General features: G+C 54.4%; 1 protein-coding gene across 2 annotated transcripts; it reads right to left on the bottom strand.

Moving 5' to 3' along the window:
• Positions 1–183: 183 nt before the first annotated feature.
• On the bottom strand, positions 184–23,713 carry SETD1A (SET domain containing 1A, histone lysine methyltransferase). Of its 2 annotated transcripts, none has more exons than XM_079899144.1 (19): positions 22,357–23,713; positions 21,863–22,027; positions 21,552–21,647; positions 19,304–19,574; positions 17,887–18,008; positions 17,425–17,654; positions 16,291–17,140; positions 15,358–16,137; positions 14,659–14,835; positions 14,437–14,524; positions 13,566–13,723; positions 13,322–13,409; positions 10,853–11,188; positions 3,839–4,873; positions 3,240–3,412; positions 3,037–3,147; positions 2,736–2,855; positions 1,050–1,187; positions 184–967 (listed from the first exon to the last, which is right to left on the bottom strand). In XM_079899144.1, the coding sequence occupies exons 2-19, from the start codon at positions 22,010–22,012 to the stop codon at positions 794–796; spliced, it is 5,097 nt and encodes a 1,698-aa protein (XP_079755270.1). In that variant the 5' UTR covers positions 22,013–22,027; positions 22,357–23,713; the 3' UTR covers positions 184–793. The 2 variants fall into 2 exon arrangements, with proteins under 2 accessions (XP_079755270.1, XP_079755271.1); XM_079899145.1 differs by having other exon boundaries at positions 10,853–11,134.
• Positions 23,714–23,916: the final 203 nt, after the last annotated feature.

Genomic DNA, 23,916 nt, shown 5'->3' with positions numbered 1-23,916 from the left:
TGCAGGTCTGGGATCTTGCCCAAAAGCCCCTCTACCCACCCCAAACGTCAGGCCACCTATTTCCCTGTCTTCACCTGCCCCACCCTCTGTCCTCAACCCCCATCCCACCCTGCTGTTCCCCAAAGATACTGACAAAGCCCTTTTGTAACAATAAAGTTTAATCACAATTATAAAAATGTGGCGTTGGGTTCGCGCTATTAACATATGTACAGTCCAGCCCAACAGGAAGGGCCCGCCCCCCACCATCCGGGCCTGGCGAAGCCGGAGCTTCCAGACACCAGGGTGGGAGGGTGACCCACAGGGTCTGGCAGGAACAAAAGACGAGGCAGGGTTCCAGGCACAGAGTCCCCAGGACTGGGGGCGCAGGGCCCCCCTCCAGGGGGAGAACATGGCCACTGCCCCTAGAGACCCCTAAACTGGGGAGGGGTGCACGCAGGGCACAGAGGGGAAGTCCCCATTAACACAGAGCAAGGGGGCTATGCAGCCCCCCCAAGAACAGGATCTGTACAGGCCGGCACCCCAGGTTTCCACAGGAAACAGCTGCTGGCAGCTACAAAACATTTACAGCTTCTTCTCCGCAAAGAAAAAAAATCGGGGTGGGTGGGCAGGGGCAAGAAGGGAAGCGGAAGTTGCCTCAAGGGACTGAGGCTCCCTCGCTAGGCTCGGGGCCCCCCAACCCCACATCTGGAGATGGGGCATGTGGGTCCTGCTGAGCCCACTAAGGCTGGGTGGGCTGGGAGCTCAGGGCACCAAGGGGAATAAATAGGGGTGAGGGCACCAGTCCTGCCCCACCTCAGTTGAGGGAGCCGCGGCAGCTCTCGGTGCCACACAGACAAGGGATCTTGTTGTCCTCCAGCGGGAACTTGTAGTCATAGGTGATCTCCTCATCCACGCCGATGGGCTGCTTGGAGTAGATCACGATCTTCTTCTGGGACTCGATGGTGATCACCTTGGCATAGCAGTTGGGCTACAGGAAGAGGTCAGCGTGAGTCACGCCGCCCCCTCGGCCCCTGCCCCGTCCGCTCCCCCCAGTCCGGCCCCCTGCGCACCGTGCAGCAGTGGTTGATGAACCTCGCCAGGTTGCCACACTTGGTGGCGTCGATGATGGTGTCGTGGTCCACCCGGAACAGGTAGCTGCTGCCAATGCCCTCTTGCACGTAGCGCTTCTCCCGCATGTCGGCCACCATCTAATAGAGGACAGGGTGCGATGGTCAGGGGGCTTCCCCTCAGCTTCCTGCCGGGCTAGGCCTGACCCCACCAGACCCTGTGATGGGGGGTCTGGACAGTCTCCCAGCTGCCACCGTGGGAGCCTCACTGGCCTGTCCTGGATCCACAGCTCTCCCTCTGGTACCTGCTACCCCAAGGTGCTGACTCCTGACTTTGCTTCCAGGACCCCCACCTCCCAATACCTTTGTCTGCCGTTATGACAAAGTCACCCACAGGACCCCAGGGAAGTCTGCACTGGCCACTGGGCAGGAGAAGCGGTCACTGTCTCCTCCTGGAGTGTCTGCCTGGCCCACGGGACAGCCCGTGGGGACTGGGTCGGTTCCTGAGATGACAGTGGCCGTTTCACGGACTGAATCCTACTCATCCCTTCTCCCAGGACCCTCTCTCCAAAACAGGTGCCCACGGCTGCTGCTGTCCACGCCAGGGCCCACATTCTTGGGTAGAGGGAGGACCTCGTTTCCCAGAAAACAGGACGATAAACCCTCTGCACACTCCCCTTGGGTGAACTCACTCTCTTCCAGGGCTTCAACTGCCAGCTAAGTGGCGGGAACTCCTCCCAAACTTCCATCTCCAGCCAAATCCACCTCAGTGGAACTGCTGGGCGACACCCGGTAGATGTCCCCCGGTCACTGCAACTTCACATGTCCTGACAAGAGCTCATCTTGACCACACATCCGCTCCTCCTTGCTCCCTATCTCACTGGCAGCCCTACCTACTCCCAGCTGCTAAAGGCAGCACCGAGAAACCATCTCGCCTTGGCCCTCGCCCTCATTCCCCAGAACCAACTCGTTGCCTGGTCCTGCCAGCTACCTTGGACCCACAGACTCCTGCTACCTTGGATCCACTGCCTAGTCCAAGCCACCCCCGCCTTCGGCTGGGATCTCTGCAACAGCCCCACCCCGCCGTCTCAGCCTCCAGTTCTCTCTGCACGCTGCAGTCAGATGGAACTTACTAACTTCCAAAGTCCTCTCCTGCTTAACACTTCGCAGCAACTTTTCTCCTCTCACCACTGGTCCAAACTCATTAACGTGGCTCCCAAACTCTGCGGCATCCGGCCTCCACCGGCCCCCTCCAGCCTCACGTTGCTGCCACTGGCCCTAGTTTTTCCAAGTGGCCATACTGACCTCCTTGCCCTAAGACCATCCTGCATCCAGGCCTTTGCATGTGCCGTCCTACAGTGGAGAGCACCCTCCCCCTCACCCGGGCCTGGGAGTTGCTCAGCATCCTTCAGCCCCTGGTTTAAACATCACTGTGCTCCCACCTCCCCTGCCTCCCTGAACACCGCCTTTCGTATCAACCCAACACCATCCTTATGTTTCTTGCTGGATCATTTACATCTAGTTTACTAGTACCCATTACTAGTTGTTGAAGGAAGGAAGGGAAAAAAAGAAAAGCAGGTTTCACTGGCTAAGTCTCAGAGCCAGGAGGGACCCCGAGGGCCGGGTGGTTCTCATGTTGGCATCCCAGGCTGCCGTCAGGTCAGGCAGGGGCTGGGTGTGGGGCCTCACCTGGCGGATGTTCTGACCCACGTATTCGATGACCATCTCGTCAGCTGCGATGGGTTCCATGGCAAAGAGCCCCCACTCATGGATCCGGCTCCGGCCGAATCGGAGCTTCTTCTTCCGGAACTAGAGGGCGGAAGGCAGACTGTGCTGCTGGACGTCCCCCTCAGCCTAGCTGCTGCTTGCCTCTCCTCAGACCTCCGGGGCAGGAGGGTGTTCTGGCCACTCGCCGCCGGCCCACCCCTAGGGGGCTCCACAACGCTGTCTTCCAGTGGCGCCCCTTCCCTCCTCAGTCCCCACTCCTCACCTTGAGCTGGTTTAACTTCAGCAGGTCACTGTCCATGATGGCAGAGGTGCCGATGGCGCTCAGGAGCCGCCGCTGCTCAGAACGGCGCTCCGAAAGCACACGGTTAGTCCCCTGTGAGGTGCAGGGCAGGGAGGAGGTAAGTGACAGGAGAACTAATGGGAAGAAGATGCCGCCAGTGGGCAGGTACCAGGGCAGAGCCTCACCTGAGTGTCCGCTCCTTCCAGTTGCCGGGCCGAGACGGGGCACACGTCCAGGTACCTGTCCTTCTCCTTCTTGCTGATGGGGTAGTAGCCCTCGCTGCGGGCCGAGCCTGTCTGGTGCTCGCGGGGCCCGTCCTGGGGCCGCCGCTTGCGTTTCGGAGTGCTCAGGTTGGTGAGTGCAGGGTGTTAAGGAAGAGAACGGGGTCCTCACCAGCCAGATCCCTGGGGCTCCGCTCCTCTCTCCCCCGCAGTCCCAGCCCAAGGAAAGGGCGACTGACCTTAGCTGGAGGTCCTGAGCATACTCAGTGTGAGGACAGAGAGATGGAGAGAAATAAGTCTTAGACCCCACCTTTCCTGCCACAAAATCTCTGGGAGGCAGAAAAGAGGCACGAAACAGAGAGCAATGGTGGCTTGGTAGCCGGGGGAGAAATAAATACCCAAGCTGAACATGGCAGAGAACTGGCCAGGGAAGGAGGCCAATGCAGACCCTAGGAACGATCTCAGCAGGACAGTGCCTGGCTGAGCGACCGCAGGGAAGCCCTCCCGCCCCCCCGGGCCTGCCTCCCTGTCCTGAGAAGGCCAGCCTCCGGGGCTCAGGATATTGGTGTGATGGACCCAGTGGGTGTCGTTAAGCCAATCAGCCCCACTAGTCTGCTGCAGCAGCCGCTCGTATGTGAGCCGCAGGTAGCCCATGTCCTCCAAGTCCAGGCCCGAGTTCCAAATGTCATACAGGATGGTCATCTGCTCAAACTCGCTGCGGGGCTCGTAGGTGGGGGGGGGCGGGGGCGGGGGCGGCGGGGGCGGCCGCCGGCGCCGGGTGTGGGAGCGGAGGCTGCGCCGCCGGGTGGCCCCCTCGCCGTCGCTGCTGCTGCTGCTGCTGCTCTCCGATGACTCCGACTCCTCTTCCTCCTCCTCCTCCCCATCCTCTTGCTGCTGCTGCTGCTGCTTTGGCTCCTCTGCCTCAGCCACCACCACCTCAGGGGCCTCCAGGACCTCGTCTGCCGGGGAGCTGAAGAGGGCTGCAGGGGCAGGAACTGGCTCCAGGGGCCGAGGGGCCGGCGTGGAGGGTGGCGGCTTGACAGCCAGGGCGTAGTTGTGCTCCAGGAGGATGTGGCTGAGCAGGGGGCCCGGGCGGTCCACCTCGTCCAATGTCTCTGTGGCCTCTGAGTCGTCGCCAGTGGGCAGGGCGGGCAGCCCGCGTCGGGCTGGGGTCAGAGCCAGGTCGGCCAGCACGGCCAGGTCCACTTCTGTCCCTGGCTCAGCCTCCTCTTCCTCGGTGGAGCGGCATCGGCCTCCAGCCCGGCTCCGGCCTCCTCGGGACACCTCCTCGGGCCAGCTCTTGACCAGAGACGCGTGGTCCAGGGGCAGGTTGCGAATGGTCCGCTCCACGGCCCGGGGGACTTTGCGGGAGGCGGGGCCGGGAGACTTGACCTGCGGTGGGGCAGCGGGGGGAGGCTCTGGGGCCGGCACCTCCTCCACCGCAGAGAAGGAGACGGTTTTCCGGCGTTTCTTAGGTGGGGGCAGGAGGGGGATGGGAGAGGAGGGGCGCTCGTCGGGGCGGGGGGCAGGGGCCGGGGGTCCAGCCGGTGGCTCTGGGGTTGGCTGGGGCACACTGGGGGGCGGTTCCTCCGTGAAACCTGGGGAGGGAAGCACACGGGGAAAAGGAGAGGGTCAGCTTCTCGGCCGAACGTCATCACAGATTCGCTACCGGCAAGAACCTGGCCAGCCTCCCTGGGGAGTCCACACCCCAGCTGCCCTCACTCCTCAGCTCCCTACAGACACTCCTGCCCTCACAGAACTTCTAGTCCGATGGAGACAATCACATGAAACACATGTGCAGCCGATCTCTGAAGGGCGGGGGTAGGGGCTCAAAGGAAACACACGCTTGGACTCTAGTCTTTTTACCAAGCCTGGCGGTGACAGAACCACATCCAACAACTAGACACAGAGATCAGACAACCTTTTGTCAGCTGCATTTTACAACCAGGATGCAGTTGTCCAGATCTGAATTAAAGCATCCATTATTTTGACTACAAACAATATTCTTTGTTCAGTGAGGTGAAAAAGATACAACGTAAGAAACTGAATCTTTTCATTAAACTATTTTATAAAATTGCACTGTGGACCTGCCCAAGTGAGAAAGGGGTCAGGAAGTCTCCCCTCAAGAAGCTGAGGGTGGGACTTCCCTGGTGACGCAGTGGATAAGAATCCGCCTGCCAATGCAGGGGTCATGGGTTCAATCCCTGGTCCAGCAAGATCTCACATGCTGCGGAGCAACTAAGCCCGTGTGCCACAAAGACTGAGCCTGCACTCTAGAGCTCATGAGCCACAACTACTGAGCCTGCGAGCCACAACTACTGAGCCCGCGTGACGCAAGTAGTGAAGCCTGCACACCTAGAGCCCGTGCTCTGCAATAAGAGAAGCCACCGCAATGAGAAGCCCTCGCACCACAACGAAGAGTAGCCTCTGCTCAGCGCAACTAGAGAAAGCCTGCGAGCAGCAACGAAGACCCAACACAGCCATAGATAAATAAATAAATAAAAAGAAGCTGAGGGTGAAGCTGAGGTCCCAAGGATGAGGAGCAGGCAGTGCTGTCTCTCCCCAGCTAACAGGGACGGGGAGCAAATCCTCCCTCTGTGGACACCCCCAGGCCTGCTGCTGAGTGCTGGGGCCTGAACATTGCTCAAGGCATGCATAGCCCTTTCCCCAGGGCCCAGCCCTGTCCTGCAGACCTGACCCATCCCCATGACCGGTCCACAGCCTTGCCCTCTCATCCTAGGTTTTAGCCAGTCAAGCAGGCATGGCCTTTCAGGCCCCCGGCCCTTTGCTCACATGGTTCCCTTTGTTCGGAATGCCTCTCTCCTTTCGCCCATCCAGAAAGTCCACACGCAGATTTTGGACCCAGCTCAATGACACCACCTTTGTAAAGCCTTCCCCAGTTTCCTCAGACATTGGTAACATCTTCCTCTCAGAACCAGAAGGCTGGTGGTTCTCAACTGCCATCTTCAAATTGGCTGCAGCAGATTAACAGCTAGAATTTTGTGCCAAGCACCAACCCAAGCCTTTCACATACAGTAAGTACTCACTTAATTCTCATAACGATGCTATGAGGTAAGTACTATTATTAATGCCTTCTTACAGATACGGAAGTCAAGACAGAGAGAGGCTGATAACCTGCCCAAAGTCACCCAGCTAGCAAGTGACAGAACAAGACCTGCATCCCAGGGCAGCCTGGGTTGAGTTCGGGGTCTTACCCACTGCCCCTCGCTGCTTTGGACCTCCTAGCCTGGGACTCAGCGGCTACAGGTCTGGCCCTACCACCCACAGAGCTAAGGGCAGCCAGCACCAGGCCTGGCCTGAGTAGGCAGTGATCAACATGTGTCCACTGCCTCAACCGACACACCCTCAGCCTCCTGTCTCCCGAGGGTCTGGACACCCCTGGGCTCTCAGCCAGGAGAAACCCACGCTCTGAAGCTAGTGAGGTCCCAGGTGCTGGTCCCCGGTCCCCCAGGTCCTAGGAGTCCTCTCACATCCTCTCCTCTCCAGCGCTTTGGGGCGGACCTCTCCTCTGATCCATCCTCCCAACCTAGCGCACTGGGCCCTCTGGAAGCCTGGGCCTTGAGAACAAATTCCACCCGCCACCCCCGACTCAGCTTCTTCCCACAGACTTCCCTTTTGCTCCCCGTCCTGAAGGAAAGCTGGCAGGGCCTTTCATCATTTAGGGAGGCAACTTTCAGGTTACCTGCCCAGTCTACACAACTCCCAGAAGCCACTGTTTCTACGGCATGACCTACCCCACTCCCTCCCTGTGCCCCGGCCATCATTAACTGATGGCTAAATGACCCAAGCCAGCCCAACCAGAAACTTCCCTAAGGATAAGGTTCTAAGATAGAAGGGGGTGGGACTTCCTGGTGGTCCAGTGGGTAAGACTCCACACTCCCAATGCAGGGGGCCCGGGTTCGAACCCTGGTCGGGGAACTAGATCCCACACGCATGCTGCAACTAAGAGTCCACATGCTGCAACTAAGAAGCCCTCATGCCACAACTAAGACCGCATGCCACAAGTAAAAGATCCCGCATGCTGCAGTGAAGATCCCAAGTGCCACAACTAAGACCCGGTGCAGCCAAAATAAATAAATAAATAGAAATAAATCTTAAAAAAAAAAAGACAGGAGGGAGTCTGTCTGTGGGGGCAGATATCCTCTGATGGAATGGAGAAGGAAGACCATTTGCAGGAGAGAGGGATGAATCAGAGGGGAAGACAGAAGAGCAAGTCCTAAAGGTGTCCAGGCCCCTGTCCCTGGGATCTACCAGACAAGCCCTCTCCTAGGCTCCTGCCATTGGGCCACACAGGCCTCTATCCAGTTGTGTCCTTGGTAGCTCGGTTTTCCCTACCATTCTCTAAAAGCCAAGGGACCGGCCTTAATTTTCCTCTCCTCTCCCACCTCTGCCATCTACCTAAGGGACTCTGATAGCCCACCTGTTTGCCAGATTCTTACATTCACTCATCCTCAGCTACCCTCCACCAGTCACACACCCGACCTTGTCACCCCCTCCACGTTGGACGGTGACACTCTGACCACAGTTCCCCAGGTCCTTTCAGTTCACCCCACTGTACCTGTTCAATTTCCCATCCTCTATCGCCCCGCCCTCTAGCCCACCACCCTCCCCCTAAATTAACTTCATTCTGGGTCGTGCCCAGACCACAGCGGCCCTTGCTTCGTCCTCTCCTTTCAAGCTACTTTCTGCAGCCTTCCACCACTTCCACCCTGTAGACCCCTAACCCGGAATCCACCCAACCACCTGCCTTCTCTCCTCCTTCACCCCAACCCCCAGCCTCAGCAGGGCTTCTGAGTTGCTGGCAATCCTAGTCAGCTTTCATCCTCACTCCCCACCCTCCTCATACTCCAGGCTTCTACTCCACTCATGCCCCCTCATGCTCAGAAATGTCCTGCCTTCCTACTGAAGAGAGGAAAAGGAGGCCTTCGGCTGAAACCCCACAACTCCCTGCTTCCCCATTTACGGAGAGATCTGCATCTGACCTAGAGGGTCCATCCCCCCAAGGTGCGCTGCTCCAGCAAGGATTCCTCTCTCTCCTGACCCATCCACCAGCTCCCTCGTCCCTTCAGTGTATGAACACACTCCAGTCTCACGTACTTTGAAAAGGTAACCCTCCACCAACCCTGCATTTTCTTGCTGTCTCTCCAATTCCAGTTGGGTAACCTTGAACAACTCACTAAGCCTCAAATTCCTCATCTGTAAAATGGGAGTAGCAGAGATGTTGTGAGGAGTAAATGAGAAAGTGAAATTTGCAACTTTGCAACATGCTAGGGCTGGCACATGGGATCCCGCACATGGGATCTACTCAATTAACGTTAACTAATATCATTAAGTACCACCCCTCAACTGTCTTCTTTCGCAAGAGTAGCTTACCCTTCCAAAAGACTGGTTATCTATCACCTGCCCTCACTCCTTAACACCCCCTAACTTGAGCCATGCTACTGAAATTGATAAGGTCACCAGTGACCTCTTAACTGACAAATCCAACAGATGCTTTCCCTTTTGTGGCCTTCCAATACAGGCCACTCCCTCCTTTTGAAAACCCGAGCTCCCTGGTTTCCTTCCACCTCTCTGATCACTCCTTTCCAGCCTCCTCTGGCTCCACTCCGCCCCCCTATCTCTTGTAAGACAATTAAGACTCTGGCCCCCTTCTCTCATTCCATACATCCTTCCAAGGTATACACAAGTGTACTCACACCCATACTTTCAAATACCTATCGCATTTCCAGCCTACTGTTTTCTAGAGCTTCAATCTTTTTTTTTTAACTTTTTATATTGGAATATAGTTGATTAACAGTGTTGTGGTAGTTTCAGGTGTAGAGCTTCAGATCTATTGATCCAACAGCCCACTGACTGTTTCTACTTGGAGGTCCCAGAGGGACACGAAACTCAACCCCAATTAAATGCATCAGCCTTCTTCCAAATTCTGGTTCTCGAAGTAGTTTAACCAAGTGGTTCTATGTCCTAAATTTCTCTGAAACCCTCATCCCCACTTCCACTCCCCGCACCTCACTGTAACCACCCTGGCTTTGGTTCAGGCCCTTCGCTTACCTGCATCCTTTCAAACCCTCTCATTAGCTGCCCCACCTCCCTCCTTACCTCTTCCACATCCCTCCCCCTCCTGTGAGAATGATCTTTCTGAAATGCAAATCTGATCACATCCCACTTTTTCTTCCTACCCTGAAAATGAAAGAGTACTGAGATTGCTGTCCCCTCTTCTGCCACCGATTGACTTCGAAGAGACTGAGAGGCGTCTTAGGATTAATCAGAACCTCGACTCCTTCTCTCATGGGTTCTGGGCCAGAAGAGAACGCCTCAGTGCTAGGAGGTCCTCCTGTGCTCACTGCCTATCTCAGACCATGGATTCTCAATAATGTTCGAGAGAGATCTCTGGAAGGCCACATGCATCTTTGAAGGATAACTTGAAAACTGAGTTAATTCCACCATAAGAGCAACCTACTCCAAGTTACCACCATTGCTTGCCTTACTTCCTGCAAGAGCCTCTTAATCTCCCTGCACAAACTCTGGCCCCTCTCCAAGTTTTCTCTGCACTGCATCTTTTCAAAACACAAATACAACCACGTCAGTCCTCTGATGGCATTCCACTGCCCTCAAGATAAAGCCCAAATTCCTAGTGTGGCCTGCTCATTTTGCATGATCCAGCCCTTGCTAATCTCTCCAGTTTAGGCCACCCCAGCTCCCCCTCACTCTCAGCTCTCCAGAAGATGAGCTTTCTTTTTTGTCTCCCAACATGCCACTTACTCTGCCTTGGGGCCTTTGCACATGCTAATCACACCCTCCCGCCTGCTTTGGCTTGATTTCAGCCCAATGGTGCTTCCGCGGAGAAGACTTCCTCACAGACATGCTCAGGTTCTCAGAGTACCCTGTACTTTTCTTTCATGGCTCTTACAGTTTGTAGTCACAGGTTTTCTTAAGTAAAGATTAAACTGTCTCTCCCTATAGACCGTAAGCATCATGACAGTGAAAACAGTGCCTATTGTGCATACCATCACATCCCTTGCACCCACTGTAAGGATTCAATAAATAAGTATCTATTGCCTGAAGGAACAGTTCACTCAGCAAGATACATTACGCGTGTGATATAAAATAACAATTGAATGTACAAATCCACAAAGGAAAGCAAAGACAGAATTAAGTTCTGAGTTTATGTTAATAGTTATTATCTATCCAATTTGACCATTTAATCAGGTATATACTACACATTAAGGAAGAGGCTTAAGAAAAACTGGTAGGAGAAATTTACTAAGTTGGGAATTCTCTCTTTAACTTATTTGGGAAAAGATCATTCTGTTTTACTTTAGTAGCCAAACACCCTGGTCTAACTCTGAAAACTGTTTATGGCAGTGCAGTTTGAGTGTGTTAGGACATAAATGTCTCCAAGGGAGGAGTGACAGGAGATAGTGACTTCCATCCAATTTTGTATGTTTTCCAACAAAGTCACACACTTGCATACAATTAATAAACGTCAACCACACTGTTCCCATGAAGACAGACACACACATACACAAAGACTACAACAGTTCCATACCACCTACCTGCAGGTCTTGCTGGAGACTTCTGTTCGGGGAGAGGTGTGACTGGGGAGTCTGCAACTCTTTCTGGCTCAGGCTCCTCCGCAGGTGCTGGCAGGGGCACGGGGACATCTCTGGGGGGTGATGATGCTGAGGGTATGACTGCTGGCTGCTCCTCTTCCTCTTCGTCTTCAGAGGAGGACTCAGATGATGAGGAGGACGATGAGGAAGAAGATGAAGATGAAGAAGATGAGGAGCTGGATGAGCTGCTGCTCTCAGAGTCCGATGTGCTATCATTCTCACCATCTGAGTCAGCATACAGAGAACATTTGGAGGACGAATCGCTTTCGTCGTCCTCGCCTGGAAATCCAGAAGGGGGAATCAGGCGAGGTGAGAAGACCCCTCACTTGGTCAAGCCGTGGGTTCATTCACTGACTCACTACTAGGGATGTGTTAGGCTCTGTGCTAGGTGCTGGGGATTCCTACTCTCAAGGAGTTGGAGAAGCACCCAATCTGTCCACAGTGTGATAAACTTCAGTATGAAGGGCTAGTGGAACAGGCAAAGGGAAGCCCTGGATTCTGCCTGGTTGATCAAGTCAGGGAAGGCATCCCTGTGAAGGAGATGCTGAAGTCAAGAAGGACAAGGAGTCCCCCCAGCAGACGCGGGGGCTGAGTGGGGATGTCAAAGGTAAGAGAAGATGGTGCCCTTGGAGACTGGCAAGCAGCCTGCCCTAACCACCAAAGCTTTTCCCAAAGTGGGTCTTATAGACACTGCCTGGACAACAGACTCTGAAAAAGGATTCCAGGGTAAAATAAGCTTAGAAAACGTTATATGGTCTATGCCTCTGGGAGTGGTAATACATTGGAAGGGCTCTAAGAAATTAAGAATTTCAGAGTCTTGGAGGAACATAATCGAATAGGGGTCTGGAGAATGGCAGGATGAAGCTGAACAGATAAACAGGAGCTAGATCACAAATGGCCTAAAGCATCAGGCTGAGAAGTCACCTGTGGAAGACACGGAGCCAGGAAGAGACTTAATGGGGGAGAGTAAAGGGTCAGGTGTGCATTTTAGGAAAGATTCCATCAGCAGGCTAGAAAATGGATTGAAATGAGAGGGATGGAAACAGAAATGGGGAAAACAGTCAAAACTGCTGCAGAGGCTTCCCAGGTGGTACAGTGGTTGAGAATCCGCCTGCCAATGCAGGGGGCACCGGTTCGAGCCCTGGTCCAGGAAGATCCCACATGCCATGGAGCAACTAAGCCCGTGCGCCACAACTACTAAGCCTGTGTTCTAGAGCCCACAAGCCACAACTACTGGAGCCCACGTGCCACAACTACTGGAGCCCACGTGCCACAACTACTAAAGCCCGCACGCCTAGAGCCCATGCTCTGCAACAAGAGAAGCCACCACATGAGAAGCCCGCTCACCACAACCAGAGAAAGCCCGCACGCAGCAACAAAGACCCAACACAAACAAAAATAAATAAATAAATTAATTAAACAAACAAACAAACAAAACTGCTGCAGACTCTGAGTGAGAAAGGCAAGAGAGCAGGAACAAGGGAGGTGACAAATTCAAGAAACACTGAAGCGGTAAAACGGACAGGAATTGGTGACCAAGTGGATGTGTAGGGTCTGCACCCCTCACTCTCAGCAGATGACCTCGCCCTCTGCTTTCCTGAGCAAGAGGCTCTCAGATCACCGTTCTCGTAATTCTGGCCTCTGCTGAAATGGCACCTCTCGGAGGCATCCCTTCACCATCAGATGTAAAACAGTCCACCTTTCCCCTGTTCCCTGACCCTGTCACTCCCTACCGCGTTACGCTAGTTCATCTTCTTCAAGCAAGTATCTCTACTTGAGGTGCTACTATTTGTCCACTTGTATGTCAAGTCCCCGCCTCCCCCCCTTAACCAATCACAAGCTCCAATAAGGCAGGGACCACATGTGTCTTGGTCGTTGATATTTCCCTAAAACCTAGAACGGTGCCTGGCACACAGGAGGGGCTCGATATCTATTTCCGAGCAAAGGAATAAAAGAGAGACTGAACCATGTACTCAAGCCTCAATAAATCTGGAGGAACAGACAGGTGTTCAACTGAAGAACAGAGCTGTGTCTGGTGCCAGCAGCTGCAGCAAGGGGAAGAAGGAGGCACAGGTCGGTGGCCGGGCCTTAACGGAAGAGCAGTGCCCAAAGGGGGAAAGGCACAGTGGGGCAGCAGGAGAATGCAGCCCCCTTATCTTGAGAAAATAAATGGGCTGTACTGGGTTGTCTTCAGGGGACAGCATGTTTCAGAGGTAAGCAGGAGGGAGTGTTCTGGGTATTGTTTACAGTGGGCCAAAGGTTCCAAAGGATGGGGCTAAAAGGCAGTTGTTTTGGGGGAAGGCAAAGATGGCCAATCAATCCAGCAGGCAGGTTACATGGGCTCGGAAAGGGCTGGACAGGTGGCTGAGTCCCTCCTTCCCCAAAATTTGACTGTACTCTGTGCGTGCTTACCGTCTGATGCCTCTGTCTCCTTCTTTGCAGCATCCATGGCTTCTTCACGCTCTTCATCATCCTCATCTTCCTCCTCGTCCTCCTCATCCTTAAGGAAAGGGACAAAGGGGAATTAACAGAAGAAGGACAACTGGTCCTCCAGGAAGCACAGCTACCAGGGCTCCAGCCCAGAGAGAAGCTGGCTATGGCGGCAGGAACTCAGGACGTAGGCTCCTGGCAGGGACCGGGTGCCTCAGCTCCTCACCTTCTCTGAGGAGGACTCCTGGGATGCCTCCTCCCCCTCGCTGTCCAGAGCAAAGGACTTGCGGTGCTTGCCCTGGGTCTTGCTTCGCTCTTCATCTCGTTTTGGGGGCTTGGTCCCCGGACGTCCTGGCTCTCCAACCTCCTTCTCTCGCTCAGCGTCTAGGCCCAAATGAGTAGTGCAGTTTACCATCAGCAAGAGCTGCCCTATCCTGTGAAAGGAGCTCTGCACACACCATCACTGACCTTTCTCACAGTCCCACAACACAGACCTCATTTTACAGACAAGAAGTTGAAGCTCAGCAGAGAAACATAAAAACTGCACATTTTACTTCACATTTTATACAGTTTTAAACACATTGCACCCATTTTATCTTTCATCTTGTTCTGCGATGGGTGGAAGAGGGAGGTGATTTTGTTATGTCTGGTCCAAGAAAATAGTACTAAGGCCAACGGGTCTCCAGGGAAGCAGATCACACTCAATAAGGAAGTTTTCCGCCACAGAAGCTGTCAACCTATAGCTCAGACTTAGACAAACTGGTAGGAAGGGTGTAAGAGTGCTTAAGCATTAGATAGTAACCTTGGGTAGAAAACCTGTTTTAACCTCATGATTATTCCTCTCTTATGGGGAAAAAGTGAAACACAGAAAACTTACGTCAGCATACCAGAAATAAAAACCACAGCTAAAATCCAGGGATAACCCTACCTGAAGCTTCTCACATCTCAAAGAACTGCTTTACTCTAACCTGTTCCAAATCTTCACTTGGCTCCTTGCCCTCAAGACACCTTCACCCCTTCATCCCTGCCTCCTCCTTTCCTATCAGAATCGAAGCAGCCTTTTTCCTCCTTTCTGCTTCACCTGACCTCCCACTCACCATCTTCATCTTCCTCGGCTGGAGTAGAAGGCCGGGGCCTCTTTTCCTCGCTGGCCTCTGAAATTTCCGAAGGCTCTTTTCGCTTTACCTGGGAGATGAAAAGAGATGGTGCCCTTTAAAACCCAAACACTCACGGTTCCCAAGCACCCTTACTCCAAGGAAAGGAAGCCCCCCTTAACCCCCTCTCCCCACGCAACTAGGCAAGATCACAATCCTGGGTACCTTGAAAGAAGGCAGCCGCAGGGCTCCTCGCAGTCCTGACCCAAAGGCGAAGGCTTCGATGCCGGTGGTACCCCCACTCTTGGCCCAGTCTACCAGGGACAGCAGGCCTGGCTCTTTGAGCTTTGTCTTCTCTTTATCCTCCTCCTTGGCTTGCTGTTTAGCTGCATTCTGGAATGGCTGCAGGCAGTAGGCGGACCAAGCTCTAGAACCCAGGCGCTCCCTCCTGCCTCAGAACTACTCCCAGGCCCCGGGAATACAGAAATGCATCTACTCACTTCTCCATCTGACACACATCTATGCCACACCTCCCTCGCACCAGCCCCTGTACAGGCATTTTCTCGAAAGTCCGCTCATTCAGTCCATCAATCTTATGAAGCTGCTACTATTATTCCCACGCTACAAATGGAGACCCTGCAGATTGATGCCCAGAGAGATTTAAGAGCTTCGTCCACCACAAGGAAGCAGTGGATCCAAGAGAAAGCTCTTCTGACTCTCAGACTCCTGCTTCTTCTACTGTTCTGTGTGCCCCCCAACTCCCCTGGGCCCAGCTGTGCATGCCACCGAGTGCCCACAGTCTCTCTCTCCACTTGCCCCAATCACCTCTCTTCCCTATTCTGAGCTGTGTAGCCTGAAGAAGCCGGAGGTCTATTCCCTCCAGTGGAGCCCCAGGTCTCCCCAGTCCCAGGCACTGGCCCTCACCTTGGCCTTCTCTTCCTTGCTCTCCCACCACTGGTCAAAGGCTCCAAAGGCCACATTCTCCACCATCTTGCGGTTGAGGTCTCGCTGCATGATGCTCTTCATCTCTTGGACTAGGGTGGCCAGCACACGGCCCACGGTGCCTGCCGATGGCAGGGCCTTGCCCTCTGCCAGCTCTGCGTCCTCCCTGGGAGGCAGCCGGGCCTCTTCTCCTGAGACTGAGGAGGAGGGCAGGGGCTCGGCTGCCATGGGCAAAGGCAGCTGGTAGGCCTCCCGGGAGTATGCCCCTCGGCCTTCTTGCCCTTGTGTGTACAGAGCATATGGTAGGCCATAGGCTGCCTCTTGTGGGGGCGGGAATGGGAGGAAGGCCTCCCCAAAAGCCCCACCAGGGGGACCAGCTGAGGCAGTGGTCAATCCTTTGCCCTGCCGCAGTTGGTGGAGCCGAGTTAACATCTGGGTCTGCATCTGGAAGGACATGGGCATCCCTCCCCACTGAGCCCCAAGTCGATCCATGAGCTCTAAGGAGTTCACAAAGTCATAGATGTGGGGGGGTGGCGGAGGAGGTGGGGGGTACTCGGGGGGCGGTGGCCCATCAGGTCGGGGTGGGAGGAGATAGGCAGGCTGGTGGGGAGGGTAAGCAAGCGGAAGAGAAGCCATGTACGGAGGGGGAGGAGGAGGGGGAGGAGGGGGAGGTTGCTGGGGGGGTGTTGGGGCCGGAGGGGGTGAGCCGCCCCTGTCATCGTCGGAGATTTCCATGTCCTCTCCAGAAGAGCATGGAGAAGCCTGTAGGGGTGCAGAGGACGGTCACAGAAAGCTACTGCCTGTTCCTTGGGCTTTTCCTCAAATCTCTGTTCTCTTGCCTAGTTCCCTTCCTTCTCCCAACTCTGCCTCCTGGATCCCAGGGACTTCCCCTGGCTGACCCCAACCCAACCTCACCTGGTTCTGTCCGTTGGCTTTGGGTGACTCCCGGGTAGCTCCTGGTTCCCCACTCCCTGTAGGTGCCACATCCTCAAAATTCGCCGGGGCTGGAGGGGGCGTGCAGGGCCCGTGACCTGACCCAGAAGGAACCTCGCTCCCTGTGTCCCTAGCCCCAGGGCCCGTGGTGCTGTTCTCTTCCTCTTCCTCGGTGTCAGAAGCCAGGAAAGAAAACTTGGAACGCTGCTCCTTCAACAACATCTCAATGCGGGAATCCAGGCTGCTGTGCTGAGCGAAGGGCACACTCTCATTGGTGGTCTCTGGGGCCGGAGAGCCGGAACGGGCAGGTGAGGCTGGGCGGGGGGAGGTCCGAGCTTCTTCCCTCTCAGGGCTGGGCCCCCCACCACCCCCGCCTCCACCAGGTTCTGGAGGCTCTGGGGGTGGAGCTTCTGAGGCAGGGGGCCGGTAGTCCTGGTCAGCAGGCCGGTTGGGCTCAGGGGGCAAGTAGGAGGTGTAGGAAGGTGGGAAGCGCTCAGCTGTGTTTTCAGCAAAAGGTGCCCCAGGGGGCTCCTCCCGAGTTGCCCGGCGGGGTGGGTAGGAAGCATGGCGTTGGTAGCGATTCCAGCTTTCATAATATGCTGGGTAGTTTGAGTCAGAACCACGAAAATGAGAGGATGAGGAAGAAGAAGATGATGAAGAGGACGAGGCCAACGAGGAGGAAGAGGAGGAGGATGCGGCGGTGGCCGCAGTGGTGGCGGAGACGGCTGCAGAGGTGGTCGTGGGGGCTGAAGACGCAGAGAAATGGCGGCGGGAGAAGGAATCTTGGTAGCTGTTCTCTGACCGCCGGGGCTTGAAAGAGGCTGAAGTGGTGCTGGAGAAAGCGTGCAGAGGGGTTAGCTGGGTTCAGCTCCGCATGCCCCAACCCCGCTGCCCCGCTGTCAGTACCCAAAACCCCTCTACGCTGCCCCCAAAGGAAGATCTACACGCTACTAAGTTCCTAGCTAGAGAGTAAATTCCCTGAGGACAGGGATTTGTTGGCTGGATCCAGAGAAACTAAGACAAATTACTCCCAACCCCCTCTTAGAGACTCTAGGTTTCTTCTTCCCAGTGGCAGCTCCCAGAATCTGGGGGTCCCAGAGGGTGTTTCCGCTGTACCTGCTGGAGTAGGCAGAATCCTGAGAATAGGGGGTGCTGCCCCGAGACGTGTAGGGGGTTCCTTGGGAGGACTGTGGGGTGAACTGGCCGAAGGAAGATGGGGTGTCTTGTCGGCTGCTGGAGAAGCTCGTGTCCTGGGAGCAGGGGGTGCCATTGCCAGGAGTGCCCACCACAGCAGTGCCTGCTGGGAAGGCAGCTGTGTCGGAGGAGGAGCGGCGGCGGGATTCAGTCTGGAGGGAGAGAGTGGAGCAGGGAGAAAGGAAAAGAGATCAAGCACCATTTGACCATATGCCCTTCACCAAACCAAGAACCCCAATTCCCTGCTTTTTGAAAAAAGCTAGGCCTCTTTTCCTTGGCTCTTCCTATACTTAACAGTGAAGTCCAGAACCTCCCAAAGGCTGCTTCTGGCATCTAAGCACCGGGCCCATGTGGCTAGGGCTAAAGCAACCACAAGCTTCTCACCGTCTCAGTGGCTGCACCAGAGCCTTGGAACTTCTCACTGAGGGCCTTGCCCCCAGTAGGCACCGTCTGAGGGGTGTAGGAGCCATTGACTATCAGTTCATAGTACTTCATTCGTTGTTGTCCTGGAGGGAGGAAAATGGGAACCAACAGAGTCAGATGGAGGAAACAACTCCTTTCTGATTTCACGTCCCCACACTTCTTTCTCGGGCCTCAAGCTTCCTAAGATTTCTTGGAGTCTTGGGTTTGGGGCTTTCAGTTCTTCTACCTCATCTCTACCTAATAACTACTACAGACAACGTATTGGGTGACATTTCACAGTTTACAAAAATACTTCTAACGTGCGTTACTATGTTGGATGATCACCAGGAGAGAGAAGCATCCGAACCCCTATTTTAATTTATAGGCTTAAAGAAAACTAACCTGCACAAAGTGGTAAAACTAGAATTCAAACCCAGTCGTCTGATGCTACATCCCACCATCCTCTTCATCTTATAAACTGAAGTTGCAAAATGGCAGCCTGAAGGCAGCCCACCGTTGTGTTTTATTTGCCCCACACAATCACTGAAACTATTGGCAAGGGCAAGGGAGGAATGCAACGTTTAAAACCCAGGAGATTTCACACAAGAACCTAGATTTCTGGCTTTAAGAAAAACTATCTATGTTAGTCCTCATTCCCACTTACAAACTGGCTAATGCCAACTAACAGCTGCCTCCTTCCGATGCCACTAGACAGTATGCCACAGTCCCCACCCCTCCCTACTGCTCCTTAGCACAGAAGCCAAGGCTGCTTCACTCACCTATACAGGTCCCTAATTCTCAATCCAAAATTTCAATACCTCGTGTTTTTAGAATTTGGCGTCAAAACCTGGTATCAGGCTATTTACTATAGTTCTTATTCATCCTACCTAGTGTGACTCTTCATAGGTTTTCTTGTAAATACAGTCATACACTAGACTAAAGGGTGCTGCCCCAACCCTGCCAAAGACAATACACAAAAAACCGTATCTGGGGACTTCTTTGGTGGTCCAGTGGTTAAGACTCCACGCTCCCAGTGCAGGGGGCCCGGGTTCGATCCGTGGTCAGGGAACTAGATCCCGCATGCTGCAACTAAGAGCCCGCCATGCCGCAACTAAAGATCCCGCATGCTGCAAGGAAGATCCCACGTGCTGTAACTAAGACCCGGCAGCAGCCAAAATAAATAAGTAAATAAGTAAATAAATGTTAAAAGAACAAAACAGAACAAAACCCGTATCTGTATCATAAACTCTCTGTAAAATTCTGATATCAGAAACACACCTGGCCCAAAGGTTTCAGATGAGAAATCATGAACCTGATCACCTGCCTGGCCCCAATAGGCATTTGCGTGTACCATCTCTGCCAGAGCCCAACCGTGGGCAGCAGGCGATGGAGAACTCACCTTTGATGTCGAGCTGGGCATGGATGATGTTGCCCATGACGGAGGTAAGGTGGAGGTTTTTGACTGTTTCCTTGGCTCCCCGAGTGCTGGTGAAGAGCACACGGGCTAGGCCCAGGTGCTTGCGAGTACGGGGGTGAAGAAGGATCTCTACCTCTTCCACCTCACCATACTTTCGGCACATGTCCTTCAGGAAGGTCTCCCGCACGTTGTCATTCAGTCTTGCAAAAGTCACTTCTTTCAGTGGGATCTGTCCGATGTAGAATTCATCCAGCTGTGGAAAGGACAGTAGTTACGTCCAGGGTCTCAATACTGACCACTGCTCCTTTGCCCTTTGGGAAATTTTAGCGAGATCCATGAGGCCAAGAGAGATAAAACTGGGAAACTACGAGGCAAGGGAATGCGGAAGGGGTCCCAACAAGGGATACATCAGTCTTGACCCCTCTCTTCCCTGAATTCTTCTCACCACAGGATGACAAGAACCAGGAAAAGAAACGCACAAACTGAAAACTAAACCTCCATGGAAAGAACTAGTTATATGGAAATAATTCACCAGTTCAGCTCTTACTAAGTCATTACCAAGGACTGGTCACTAGGAATACAAAAATGTGAAAAAAAGAGATTCCTATTCAGAAGAGTAGACAAGACAGACACACACAATCGCAACATGACAAAACAAGTGTCAGCAAAGGTGGAGACAGGGTGTTTGGGAGCCCAGAGAAGGAAACCTTTGTTCAGATTGGAGGCAGGAAAGAATTCATAAAGATGGTGTCATTCAAACTGGGCTTTTCAGATAAACCAGAGTTCACCAAAACGACAGGACCTATAGGGCAGAAAACTATAAAATAACATGGCATTGCCTAGAAACCGCAAAGTGCATGGCAGGACAGAACACAGGCATGCAGGAGATGAGGCTTGGTCAGATGAATGATCATACACACCAATGCACAAAAAACGTGGACTTGGCAGCAAAAGTAAAATAAAAGAACAGGTCTTCCCTGGTGGCGCAGTGGTTGAGAGTCCGCCTGCCGATGCAGGGGACACGGGTTCGTGCCCCGGTCTGGGAAGACCCCACATGCCGCACAGCGGCTGGGCCCGTGAGCCGTGGCCGCTGAGCCTGCGCGTCTGGAGCCTGTGCTCCACAACGGGAGAGGCCACAACAGTGAGAGGCCCGCATACCGCAAAATACATAAATAAATAAATAAAAATAAAAGAACAGTAAAACCAGAGACAAATGACAACAATAAAATGGAGAGAAGAACGGAGGCGAGGAAGCCAGGGGAAATAAATACAAGTCTGTATTAAAGGAGTGGCAACAGAGATAGAAAAATTAAGGTAAAAAGAGACGTGTTTAGAAAAAAGAGTCAGCACAACTTGGTGACACATTAAGGACAGAAGAATCATAGGACGACTCCCAGGTTTCTAGCTTGCGCAGCTGAGTAGATAGTGTTGCCATTCATCAATAAAAGGAAAATATAAAGAAGAGTAGGACTAAAGGGGTGAAGATAATTGTTTTACATCTCTTGAGCTTGAGGTTTCTATGGGGCCTCCAGATGGAGCTGTCCCTCCAGCAAGCGTATAAGTCTGGGGTTCAAGAGACTAATCTTGGCTCAGATCAGAGGTTTGGAAGTCATCAACATTTCAGTAATAGTCAAAGTTGTGGGTGGAAAAGAGATTGTCCAGGACAAGTGTACAAAGTGAAAAAAGAAGGATGAGAGAATCCCACAAGTGACTTATTTAAAAAAGAAGAAGAAAGAATTAGCGAAGGAGAATAAGAACCACCAGTTTCCTAGGACCAGTGCTCCAAGTCCTGATGAGTCTCCTGCCTGGACAGGGACGTGGGAATCCTCTGAGGAAACGAGACGGAGGAGGGGCGAGGAACAGAGGACTCCAGGGGTGGAGTCCCTGGTGTTGTCACTCCGCTTAACTGAGAAACTGGGGCGACACACAGGGCACTGTTTTGCTATGTGCTGTCTAGAAGTACACAGTGATAGGTGCAGCAGCTAGACCTGTCTTCATCCTTCAAAAAGTTAACACCCCTGCTTGAGACACCTCACCTATATCTTTCTAGAAAATAAACACACTTCCTGTCCAGAACAACTCAATCTCACAGTCTCAGAGATTATTAGATCTGGCTGTGATCCTTTCATTGGAAAACCCCCTTTTATTACACTACACTAAGACTGGACTACCAGAATGGATCCTCCACACCTCCAAGCGCCACCACACCAGGGGACTAGCAGACACGTACCTTAAACTTAGGGACTGGGAGGGAAAAGTCTCTGTTTTTGGACCTGACGTGGCAACGGGGGTCTTGGAGGTCTTCCACTGGTATATACTTTGAGTCCTAGGAAGAAAAGCAGAAACAGAAAGACAACTCAAGGTGAAATCAGTGTTGAGCTCTAGAGCCCATTTGGAGACCCATATGCAAAAGAGCTGGGTGTTGGCTGCCCGCTTTAAAGAAGGCAAGCTATGGGTATGGGAGTTCTAGGTGCTGAACAGAGGTAACAGAGAATGGGGCTTGAGTTCCCTAGATGGTAAGGAAAAGCCTGGGGCACTCACGTTGACACTGAAGTGGATTCCATCGTATCGGTACACCTTTTGAGAAGGCCTGCGCAGGGCAGGGTCCAAGGCAGGATCGACGATGAGCTTGTAGTTCCTCCACTGGAAGCTCGGGGCCTTCTGCCCATCTCCCCCACCTTCCTGATCCATCTTTGCTCATTTACACTGTCAGGAAAGAGGAATACGCAAGGGGGCTCAGGACTTAGGCCTGCCTCCCTTGCTGCCCCTCACAGACTAGCCCCGACTCCAGGTATCCCCATCACCCCAGTTTCCACACCTCACCATGACCCGAGGCTCCCCTAGATTTTCTCCCAAGTACCTTCTTTCACCACAACACCCCATTCTCTCTCCACCTCCCAACTCTCTCCTCAAGGCCCCAGGCCCATCTCGCGCCCCCTTACCTTCCCGCTCTCCCTAGCGCGCGCCCCACTTGGCCTCGGCACAAGACCCCTCCCCCGCCCCCTGGCAGGCCCCGCCCCCTCCCGCCTCCTCACCGGCCAGCGGCCCAGGCCAAGCCCGGCTCCGGCTCCCACACACCGGCTCGCGTCCCCGCGCCCCGATCCTCTGGCCAAGAGGTGGCACCTTTTCGGGGCGTTGGAAACACCGCGAGACCGAGCTCGAGACCCGGCTTCGGCCCCGAATCTGGGCGGGGGGTGGGGGGAACGCGCGCCGCTGCTCTCTCCTCCCGCCCCGGCGCGTTCTGCCCCCCCACCTCCGCGCACGCGCGGCGCGGCCCCACTCACCCGCTCGTGGCGAGCGGCTCCCCCTCCCCCCACCCCGCGCGGCACCTCAGCGGCGCGAGGCGGTGGCGGCGGCGGCGACAGCGCGAGACCCGGCCCCGCAGCGGTGGCGGTGGCGGCGCCCCCCCACCACCACCTCCCCGGCGCGCGCACCAAACACCACCGCCACCTGCGCGAGGCCCAGCGGGCACAGCTTCTGTATTCGCACTTTCGCCACAGGCGCCGCCGGGAGACCCACGGGGCCGAAGATAGCGGCTTCGCCTCGGCCGGCGCGCTGTAAGGCTCAAGAGTTGCGGCCCAGGGAGCCTGGAGATTGGCCGCATCCCCCGGAGAGTGGGCTTCACCACGGCTATCCAGCTGCTCTGGCCTGGGGTCCTTGACGAATCGGCGGCGACGAAAGCAGCGACTAATCCCTGAGGATAAGGGGGCGGGGCGGAGGGGAGGAGGCCAGCCAGAGCTGGGGAGATTTGAGTGGCGAGTTGAACAGGCGCAGATTCGTCAGGCGGGCGGGGCGAATCAGTAGACAGGATGCGCGCTCCTTTGCTCCTCTAACCCGCCGCTTCCTCACGCGGCCAAAGGTCTGAGAGGCTGCAGATTTGCCACAAGTCCTGGCCTCAGCTGTTGCCTCCCTTTAACCGCCTTGGTGGAGTCAAGAAAATAATGCCGGGTTAGCCAAGCCCTGTTGGCAGAGTGGGCCACTTTTCCTGGATCTTCCTTACTAACACAACTCAGAGGACTGCTCAGTTCTGACCTGGGAGAAATGGCTACAGAGTCCGATGAGGATTTTCAGCCGAGTATAGAGAGGCCCGAATAATTCTGAGGAGGAGCCGGCCTAGCGAATCTGCGAATTCCTTCGTGGGCGGGGCCAAGGCGCCGCGCGCAGAGGGCGTGGTCAGCGTGTGGAGCCGGGCGTCGCGGGGGCGCTTCCTGTAGGACCCTCCGAAACCGGGGTGGGCTGGGAGCGGCGCCCGGGAGGTGGAAAAATACTACCAACAACGGTGACTCAGGCTGTTTGGCGCCGCACGTAATGCAGGGAGCGTTTAACTCCCGTTATCCTCCTTGGGCCTCTAGCTGTTTAAGATGCCCATTTGACAGATGGGGATACTGAGGCCTTCAGAAGGTGCCGCATTTTGCCCGTACTGGCCCGCCATTAGTGATTACATCTTAGGCTGTCTCAAAGTTATGTAATAAGGCCGGTGGGCCCTAAAGGACCTTGAACCGGTCCTGTAAGAAACGATAAACTAGGTCGCACTTGAACTTGGGTGGGTTGGTCGATTCCCCGGGCGTCATGGTCCCAGGGCCCGCTGTTTTCAG

This window comes from Stenella coeruleoalba (genome assembly GCF_951394435.1).
Source record: "Stenella coeruleoalba genome assembly, chromosome: 15".
Classification (NCBI taxonomy): Eukaryota; Metazoa; Chordata; class Mammalia; order Artiodactyla; family Delphinidae; genus Stenella; species Stenella coeruleoalba.
The sequence above is the reverse complement of the archived record's forward strand: the minus strand, read 5'-3'. Positions and strand labels throughout refer to the sequence as shown.

Bases quoted from the DNA above. Each gene is read 5' to 3' on its own strand.
- SETD1A (XM_079899144.1), bottom strand. From the start codon at position 22,012: ATGGATCAGGAAGGTGGGGGAGATGGGCAGAAGGCCCCGAGCTTCCAG. The intron at 19,575-21,551 runs GTACGTGTCTGC...TCCTTTCCACAG, and splicing joins TCCCAGTCCCTAAGTTTAAG to CTGGATGAATTCTACATCGG. The intron at 968-1,049 runs GTGCGCAGGGGG...CTCTTCCTGTAG, and splicing joins TCATCAACCACTGCTGCACG to CCCAACTGCTATGCCAAGGT.